The sequence below is a fragment of the Monodelphis domestica genome, chromosome 3 (genome assembly GCF_027887165.1).
Source record: "Monodelphis domestica isolate mMonDom1 chromosome 3, mMonDom1.pri, whole genome shotgun sequence".
NCBI classification, from domain to species: Eukaryota; Metazoa; Chordata; class Mammalia; order Didelphimorphia; family Didelphidae; genus Monodelphis; species Monodelphis domestica.
In genome coordinates, this window is record NC_077229.1 from 23362778 (window position 1) to 23372423 (window position 9646).

Sequence of the window (9646 nt, forward strand, 5' to 3'; positions counted from 1 at the left end):
TCCCACTTCGGGGACCGTCTGTGGCTGCCCGAGAGCCATTTTACTTTGGAGATGGGGTTTCTTCACGTATCCTGATTTGTTTTTTAGGAATAGATCCTTCCCTGTGCAGTACGTACATTTTCTTAGAAAACCCTAGAAAAGTGTGGCTCTCCCTTCTCATCACTGTCCTCTGTAGCCTAATTGTTGGTTCTCAGTCCAGTCCACAGACTCCCATCCATACACCCACCCACGTGCACTGGTGCTTGTTAGAATGAAAGCCCTGAGCTCTCCTGTTGTTAGTCCTGAATTGTGCCTGGAGTCGGGTGTCTGGCACTAATGGCCTCCTGGTTTTCTTTAGACTCCACAGAGCTCCCCAAACGCCTCAGCCTCGACAGCTCTTCATCCCTGGAGTCTCTGGCGTCTGCTCAGTCCATCTCCAACCAAGCTCCCTTGGGGTATCCCAACCCACCATTTTCCCCCACTTGCCCTGAGAGTGTTGCATCAGATGCCATTTCTGTGTACAGCCTAAGCTCCATCGCCTCTTCCATGAGTTTTGTTTCCAAGGCTGAGGGCACACTAGGGCGGCAGGACGGTGACAAGCCCAAGAACCTGTACTGCCAGCGGCCCTCGGCCCCGAGAAGCCAGCTGTCTCCCCAGAGCAGTGCTCCATCTGGCAAAGAGGAAGAGGAATACGAAGGATTTTCCATCATTAGCAATGAGCCTTTGGCAACTTACCAAGAAAATGTAAAGCCGAGATTTTCGCCAGATCCCAAACAGTGCAAAGCTGGGACGCCCGGCGGCATTAAAATTTCCGTCAGCTCCAAAGGGAGCATAAGCACCCCCAATTCTCCCGTCAAGATGACTCTTATCCCCAGCCCAAACTCACCTTTCCAGAAAGTTGGGAAACTCGCGAGTTCGGACACTGGCGAGTCTGACCAGTCTAGCACTGAAACGGACAGTACCGTGAAATCCCAAGAAGAAAACCACCCGAACCTCGACCCACAAGAATTGGCCCAGAAGATTCTGGAGGAGACCCAGAGTCACCTCCTTGCCGTGGAGCGCCTTCAGCGGAGCGGGGGCCAAGGAACCAAAGGCAGCCCCGCGGAAGAGAGCACTTCCACCCCAAACAGCGCCCCTTGTGCATTCAGAGCATCAGAGACAAGTGCGTTCAGCCGGCCCCTCAGCTGCAGCCAGAAGAGCCAGCCATCCCCGGTGACTGGGAGACCCAAGCCCCCCGCAAGGAGCTCGTCGCTGCAGAAGGTGAGCTCGGGCTACAGCAGCCCCACGACTTCGGAAATGTCCCCCAAGGAGGGCGTGAGCCAGCACAGCGGCCGGCCTTCCCCCAGCACGGACTCCCCGAGCTCTTTGACGGACCAGCCCCACTTTAAGTTAAAGTACCCCAGCTCTCCCTACAGTTCACACATTTCCAAGTCTCCGAGCTCAGGCCACCAGTCGCCGGCCGGCAGCGCGCCTTCCCCGGCTCTGTCCTACTCTTCGGCCGGGTCGGCCCGCTCTAGCCCCGCAGACGCCCCGGATCTGGACAAGCTGAAGATGTCGGCCATTGACGAGAAGGTGCAGGCGATCCACAACCTGAAGATGTTCTGGCAGAGCAGCCCCCCGCCTCCCCCGGGCCCCGTGAAGATACTCCGCGGGGCGCCGGGGACCATGACGTCCAAAAGGGACGTGCTGCATTTGCTCAACCTGTCCCCCCGCCACGGCAAAAAGGACGACGGCGTGGACAAGCTGGAACTGAAGGAGCTGTCTCTGCAGCAGCGCTCTGGCTCCCCGCCAGCAAACCCTCCCAATGGCCACAGACGCTCGGACGCTGCCACCCTGACCCCCTCCCCCGGGCCGCCCAGCGCCCCTCCGGCCTCCGTGCGCCCCTTGAGACTGCCGTCGGGCAATGGCTACAAGTTTCTGTCTCCTGGCAGGTTTTTCCCTTCCTCCAAATGTTAAAGTGACTTTCGTGTCAGGCAACTCCAGCTCCAGGCCTGCCAAGGGCCTCGGTTTGCTTCTGCCCACTTGCCTTATCCAAGTGGAAGACCAGTCAGCTTTGCTAAAGACCCCATCAGCTCCGCGATGGGCCGCGCCTCCGGGAACCCCAGTGGATTCCCTCTAGTGGGGCCTTGGCAGCTCCCGATCCACCCGAAGTCAGGATCCCCGGACTAGGCGGCCAGTGCAGGAGATCTTAGGGAAGTCTCACACCCTTCACCAAATGTTCACCTCGAACTCACCGATTTTCATCCTTGGTAGGATTCCGCAAAAGGATTTTTATACGGAAATTATTCACGCTCGGGGGTGGGAGGGGAGAGGAAAAGGAGCAGCTATTTTGCTAAGAGGTATATATGCCATCCCTTTTGTACACAAATACAGATAGTTTTTTTTAAGGCCTCCGGGTGCTGGCTGAAGTGGTATATGACATTTTTCTTAGTCAAATCCTCCATGAAAGTGTTATATTAACCAAAAATAGAATTACGGTAAGAGGATGCCAATGATTTGTAATTAAATTATAGAAGTTTGGGTCTCATAGTCTTGTAACTTCACAGCAGCAATGCAATAATTCAGGTTCAAACTGTGCTTCCACTCTGAACTTTTGCCAGTTACTAACTATCTCTGAAAATGTCCCTTTGGGCCCGTTGTCAGCCAAACTTGAATTTCCGCAAAATTCAAGAATCAACCTTATGCAGGCATTGTAGAGCTATGCAAATATGATGAAAATGCAACTTTTATGCTTTCAAAACATTTTGGGCCTTTTTTGTACTTGGGTAACTAGAAACAACTTGGTTTTATTAATAATAATAACGCTTTACATTTATACAACACTCTTGTTTTTTAAAGCTCAAAAAGTTTTCTAAAAAGTGTCTAAAATTCTGAATGCTCAACAAATAGTGGCCAAGTTTGGAAGAAATGTAGATTGAATTCCTCCATTTTGTTACAAGCAAAAGAAAGTTGTTCCAGGGCTCAGTAGGTGCAACCAAAAGGGTGGGGTGTCTCAATCCCTCCCCAACTCAGCATTCCACTCTCCACTACCCCCGACACACACACGTGTGCACACACACTCACTCACTCACTTACTCACTCACTCACTCTCTCAGGCCACTTCAAGTTCTCTTCTAACTCCAGGCCTCCCAGATTCCATGTGATCTGTCCATTGACAGGTTCGTGGTTCTCAAAGCTTGGACTGGGCTGCCACGGAACACTCTTGTCTCACTGTCCACCCGGAGGGGGCCCCTGCCACCTGTGCAGGGCATTCGTCCGTCTGAATGCCCATGAGATGTGCCCCTACCTGGCACATGTGTGAGAATGTAGAGATAGCTGCAGATGGAGCTCAGGAGGAAGGGCGAGAAGAGGTGCCCTATGGAAGATGAACTTCAGATTGTATGGTGGAGTTGGAGAATTTAATTACGTTAAGGAGATTTAAAATCCCACCAATATTACTCTCTGTGGGCCGTACCCAAAATGGCGGATGCCATCCCCTCTGGCATGTGCAGAGACCATTGTGCTAGTGGGATGGGAGACTCAAGGCGAGGCGCTGGGGTACTACTGTCCCTTCTGCACTCCATCACTTTATGCCGTGCCCATTTTATCCGTATACCAAATGGATGGGATAATATTGGCCGGGCTCGTACTTGCGTACTTGCACCAAGGAAGTCGGGAGGATGCGATCATAAATTCTCCTCCTGAACAAGATTCACGGAGGGCCTTTTTGCATTTGAAATCTTTGTAGCCGGGTCAGTGAATGCAAACTCCAACTCCCCAACTATGACGCCACAGAGGATCGCCACTGCAGCCACAGAAAAACCCCAAATGTGTATGTAGTGCTGCGGATTTGGCCGGCAAACTGAGATGGAAAACCTCCCCAAACTAGCCTGGAAGTAAAAGGAGGGAGCTCCGTCTGGACAGCTTGCCACAGGGCTGATCCCTCTAATCCTGCTGTTGCCCTCTTCCCTGAGCCATAGACCGGCAGCCAGAATGAGGAACAGCCACGGCCCTTCCCTGCACCCAGCCTCTCACCCGAGAGGAGACAGACCATCTGGTCGCAATGACCCAGCCAGCTCAGAGCTCCGTCCCCCGTAGCCTCGCTTTGAGGCCATCTTCTAGGCCGCGCTCTGTTTTCACGCTGAGTAGCGGAAATGTGTACATGTGACTTGTTGGTCCCGCGAGAACTCCCGGTGGTGAAAGAAGAATGGTCCCGCCTCCCTTTTCACAGCTGCCTTCCCACCCGTTTTACACTGGCCACCGTAAGCACACCACAAAGCTCCAAAAGGCCGTTGAGTTGCCCGCCCGTCCAAAAGGAAGTGTGGAATAAAGTCCGTAAGTCAGAAGCATGAAGATTTGGCACCGACAAAGCCAGCTGTGTGTAAATGATGAAAATGGACTCTAGCGGAATGCCGCTCAGAGCCGCCCTGGGGGGCTAGTTAGGTTTCCGTGAATCCTGTCTATGGCGGATTGGCGTGAATGTGAATTGGGAGCCTCCTTTCAGTCCCGCTTGGCTTGCCTTCCTTCCTTGGGTGGAGCCGGCCAGGCCCCATCGGGCGACGGGTACCACCTGGGGGGCCGGCATCCCCAGAAAGAGTTTGCTCTTCCGTTTTGTGGATCGCGGCATGTGGATTTTTGTCTGCTTGTTTCAAGCCCGGAAGCTGGAATGCCCTACCTGAATGACGCTCGTGCCGATGCGGTTTAATGTCACTTGAATACAATACGCAGCACAGGTCTCCCTCCCCACTACACATAGCCCAGAGACACAACAAACCCAGTAAGACTTGCTGTTCCCCATATTTATTTTCTGCGAACGTTCTGACTAACAAAAAGTTAGAATCTCGTTACTCTGGTGATTTGTGAGCCGAGGGCAAGCAGCAAGCAACCGCCTCTCCTCCTCTGGCCCAGTGACAGAGCTCCCCCCACCCAAGTGATTAAATAGCCCTGCTGCAAGCCGCCAGGGTCCCCCTGGGCAGAGGCGCCCCCCGCTGCTCATTGTGGGTAGGCACGGCTGCCAGCGGTCTGCCCTGTGCACACCCACAAGGAGAACCCTTTCCAGTCCAGATTGGAGTCCCCATCGGGAACGTTTGTAGTGAGTCGGAGAAAAGTCGAAATGGAATCCTGTTCACCCCGCACTCGGCTGCTTCGTCTCCAAAGACCATCCATGTGCTTTGTGAACTGAGCTCTTGTCTTTGCCAGATCCTTCGAAGGTGTGAAACTCGAGGACGGCCGCGGCCACGGCAGCCCTTCTCCAGACGTGCCCCCCCCCCCCCACGCAGTGTTCGCCATGTCTGGCCTGCGTGGACTTTTTTGTACATTACACTCTGTGTTTCCAGACAGCATTCAACTTTTTATATTATGAAATTTACCATGTAAAAAGAAGTTCATATTTTTATTGAAATTGCTGAGGCATTTGGCCTTCTCCCTTTGTGATTTCAGTGTCTATTAAAGCATGAGCTCTCTCCGTTTTCATTGTCACGTCCTGTAATCCGTTCTGCGTGGGGCTGCCACTCTGACTTGGATCCTCCGTGGGCCCCCCAGCGCCACCTGGCCCGCAGGATGCTTAAGGCTGAGGCAGTTTGTATATAGAAATCCATTTCCCGGTATGTCCTGAAAACTGCCCGGCTGTCCCTACCTTAGAGGCACGGCCAGGGAGACAGGCCATGCCCGTGGCTCACAAGCCAGCGTGTGCTCCTGTCCTATGGAAGATCCTGGTCATTCGGTCTCCTGAAGTTTAAGGGTGAGGACGGGCAGTGAGCAAGGCCTCCAGGTGGAGGCCAGTCAAACACATCTCCAGGGAGAACTTGGGGCTACAGCCGACAAGAAGGGGAGAGCATTCCCCCATAGAACAAAGGGAGTGACAGGTAGAACCAGTGGCTGGGATGGCAGAGCAACTTGTCCTGAGGAGAGTGCCCTCTGCTCAGCCACTGAAAACCAAGGCTCAGGCAAGGGGGGGAGGGGGGGGAGAGACAGGGAGGGTGAAAGAGAAAGACAGAGAGACAGAGAGAGAAGGAAAGGGAGGGAGGGAGAGAAACAGAGAGAGAGAGAGAGAGGGAGAGACAAACAGACAGAGAGAGACTGAGAGACAGAAATAGGGAGGGAGAGAGAGAGAAGGAGGGAGGGAGGGAGAGAAACACAGAGAGAGAGAGGGAGAGACAGAGAGACCGACAGAGAGACAGACAGAGAGAGAGAAGGAGAGAGAGACAGAAAGAGGGAGGAAGGGAGAGAAACAGAGAGAGAGAGGGAGAGACAAACAGACAGAGAGAGACAGACAGAGAGACAGAGAGAAAGAGGGAGGGAGGGAGAGAGAAGGAGGGAGGGAGGGAGAGAAACACAGAGAGAGAGAGGGAGAGACAGAGAGACAGACAGAGAGAGAGAGAAGGAGAGAGAGACAGAAAGAGGGAGGAAGGGAGAGAAACAGAGAGAGAGAGGGAGAGACAAACAGACAGAGACAGACAGAGAGACAGAGAGAAAGAGGGAGGGAGGGAGAGAGAAGGAGGGAGGGAGGGAGAGAAACACAGAGAGAGAGAGGGAGAGACAGAGAGACAGACAGAGAGAGAGAGAAGGAGAGAGAGACAGAAAGAGGGAGGAAGGGAGAGAAACAGAGAGAGAGAGGGAGAGACAAACAGACAGAGAGAGACAGACAGAGAGACAGAGAGAAGGAGGGAGGGAGGGAGAGAAACACAGAGAGAGAGAGGGAGAGACAGAGAGACAGACAGAGAGAGAGAGAAGGAGAGAGAGACAGAAAGAGGGAGGAAGGGAGAGAAACAGAGAGAGAATAGAGGAGAGAGGGAGAAAAAGAGAGGGGGACAGAGAGAGAGGGAGGAAAGAAGGGAAATAGGGACACAGAGAGAAAGAGAGAGAGAATAGAGGAGAGAGAGGGAGAAAGAGAAGGGGGACAGAGAGAGCGAGGGAAGGGAGGAAAAAAGAGGGAGAGACAGAGAGAGACTGGCAGTACTTGCACTACTTAGAGTGGTGCACATTCTTTTTTATTCTCAAGCTAATTTAGAAGATGGTTTTATGACAGAATTCTTCTTTACAAAGAGAAACAGTTTTATTTTCTCTTCTGTGGATCATGGCACTCTGCAGATGTACAATGAGGCATCACAAAGGCAACAATTGGAAAATTCATCGATAGGGAAATAGGTTTTGGATTCAAAAGCAACTTAAAGCTATGTAGACAAATACCATAAAAAGTAAATTGCCAAACAAGAATCTAACAGATTCAGAATATCATCCCCACGTTAAGCTCTTCAAATTACCCAAGTAAATTTTCTTGGGAAAAGGGGATCCGCCTCAGAAGACTGTACCTCTCCTTTGCCCTCATCTGGACAGCCTTTAACGATGTAGGAAGAGGTAAAGGGCATCTGGGGGAGGGAGTGGGAGGAATGCTGCAGTTTTTCACCATCAATGCTCTCTCCAATATGGGAGTTAAATATATCCTAGTCCCAGAAGCACCAAATAACAATATCCCAATTATCTACCTGAAGACTTATCGAACTCCTTTCTCCGGCTTTCCAGCCCTCATCAGGCCCATCTCCCTAAACCTTCAGTCCTTTCCCACATTCTCCCAGCCTGTCTCCTCACTCCCCACATGACATTCACTTTGCAGAATGCTAAATGGAACTCTTCTCCAAAGAGCCTGCTAGCCAAGGCCTTGCAACATCTAGCTTGCTCTGCCTCCCTTCTTCCCATACTTTGCCCCCTGCCCTCTGGACTTCTCAAGGTTCCTGAGTCCACCCTGCCTTTCCCACCTCCTTGCTTTTGCTCTGGCAAAACGGTCTCGTTTCTGCCTGCTGGAATCCCACCATTCCCTCTAGACAGCTCCTGCCATCCTCCACTTCAGCTTGATGCCTTCCTCCATTAGAGTTTAATTCCGGTGCCTCGTGGTGGCGTGCAGGTGTCGCCACCTTCCCAAGGCTCTGTTCCAGCAAAGCATGAGCTTGGGAAGGTTCTGCCCACCTGAACAGGATTGGAGAAGTTGGCACACACCTGCCCCAGAGCTCACCTTCCAGGCTATGTTGCATCATTCTCCATGTGCCATCTCAAGGGATCCTCACAGCACCCAAGTATGGGCTTAGGGAGGCTGGCTGCCAAGTGGCCGTTGGCCCAGTCTACCCTGGAGCCCCAGAGAAGGGTCCTACACACTGCCAAGTTCAGGGTCTTCGGTCACAAATCTTGCCTTTGTTTTTTGTTTTTTTTAAAGCTTTGTGACACCATCTCCTGGGATCAGGTACTTACCAAATGAACACAGTACTTTCAAAGAAGCGAGTGTGTCTTTTTAAACCCTCGTCTTCCATCTTGGAATCAATGTTGTGTATCAGATCCAAGGCAGAAGAGCGGTCAGGGCTGGGCAAAGGGGGTGAAGTGACTAGCCCAGGGTCACAGAGCTAGGAAGGGTCTGAGGCCAAATTGGAACCCAGGACCTCCCATCTCTAGACTTGACTCTCCATCCATGGAGCCACCTTGCTATCCCCAGAAGTGAGTCTTAAGGGAAGATGATCTTCCCCCCAGCTCTCTTGCTCTCTCGGTATTTCTAGGACTCTCTGGGTACACAGGCCTGACGGAATCCTGAATAAAAACCAAAGAAACTGCTCCGCTATTTCCTGAGTTCCTGCACAGTGCTGGGCACCACGCTGAGGGCTGCCAGCTCTTCATGGCAGGGATGGGTACGGACCACAGACAGAGCAGACGGCCTGTGGAGGCACGCTCTGGGAGGGCTCTGCCCTTGTTCTCCTGATGATTTCCTCCTCATCTTCCCATCCTCAAGCCTCTGATGACCCCAGGCTGAGAGCCAGGCCTGCTTTCCAGCCACTCCAGATGAAGGAGCCCCAAGGCATAGAATGAAAAAGAAATCACCAAATGGGAGCACAATTTAATAAATTAATTCAGAGTCGGTGGATTCTTCTACTGCCGACCTCCTAGGGAACAAAAGATGGAAACAGCCCAGAGCCTCCTCCCGCTCCAAGAAGCCCAGGCTCACCTTTCTCCAGGACCTCCTCCCAAGTCTGATATCATTTAGCCTGAGAAAGTATGCTGGCTTTAGAGGCCAAAAGAACTAGAACAAGGAGGCCATTGTGTGGCTCCAATAAGATAATGAACACCAAGAAGACCAACAACTTCAGGACCTTTTCCGAAAGTGAGCCCTCCTGGTTATCTGTTTTATAGGAGAAGAAACCTGCCTGGAGACCTCAGCTTCCCCTGGTCCAGCCCATCCCTGAGCAGCAGAATCCCCTCCACCACCCCTGATTGTCCAGCATTTGCTTGAAAAGCTCGGTTGTATTTCCTTAGCTGTATTTCTTTAGCTTCCTCCATTTACTCTCTAGATCCAGGCGGTGAACCCTCCTTCCATTGGGCAAACTCTTTCAAATTCTTGGGCAATGATCATGTCCCTCCCTAAGCTTTCTCCAGGACCCTTATCACCCTGGTTGCCCTCCATCTTGTTCATTTCTTTTCCAAAATAAAGTACTCCAAACAGAGCAAGATGGCCCAAGCCGGCAATCACCCCTCTCAGTCTGGACGCTGCCTCTCCAAGCCACCAAGTTGACGCGTTTGGTGATTGCCGCCCTCAGAAATCCCCAGCTCGTTCTCTCCTTCCATGTGTCTGTGCCTCCTCTCTTAGGAGCCAGGTCTCTCGCCCCCAATCTAGGACTCAGCCTGCCGCCACGGTCTGCTTCTCACTCACTTC

The 9646-nt window shown here is 52.3% G+C and overlaps 1 protein-coding gene across 1 annotated transcript in view; it reads left to right on the top strand.

The window, feature by feature from the left end:
- The window catches only part of TTC28 (tetratricopeptide repeat domain 28), a 654492-nt gene extending 649066 nt beyond the window's left edge, over positions 1–5426 (top strand). Inside the window, exon 24 of the mRNA XM_056820926.1 lies at positions 338–5426. Within this exon, the coding sequence (XP_056676904.1) occupies positions 338–1935 (1598 nt within the window). The 3' untranslated portion in view covers positions 1936–5426. The remainder of the gene's footprint in view (positions 1–337) is intronic.
- The last annotated feature ends 4220 nt before the right edge of the window (positions 5427–9646 follow it).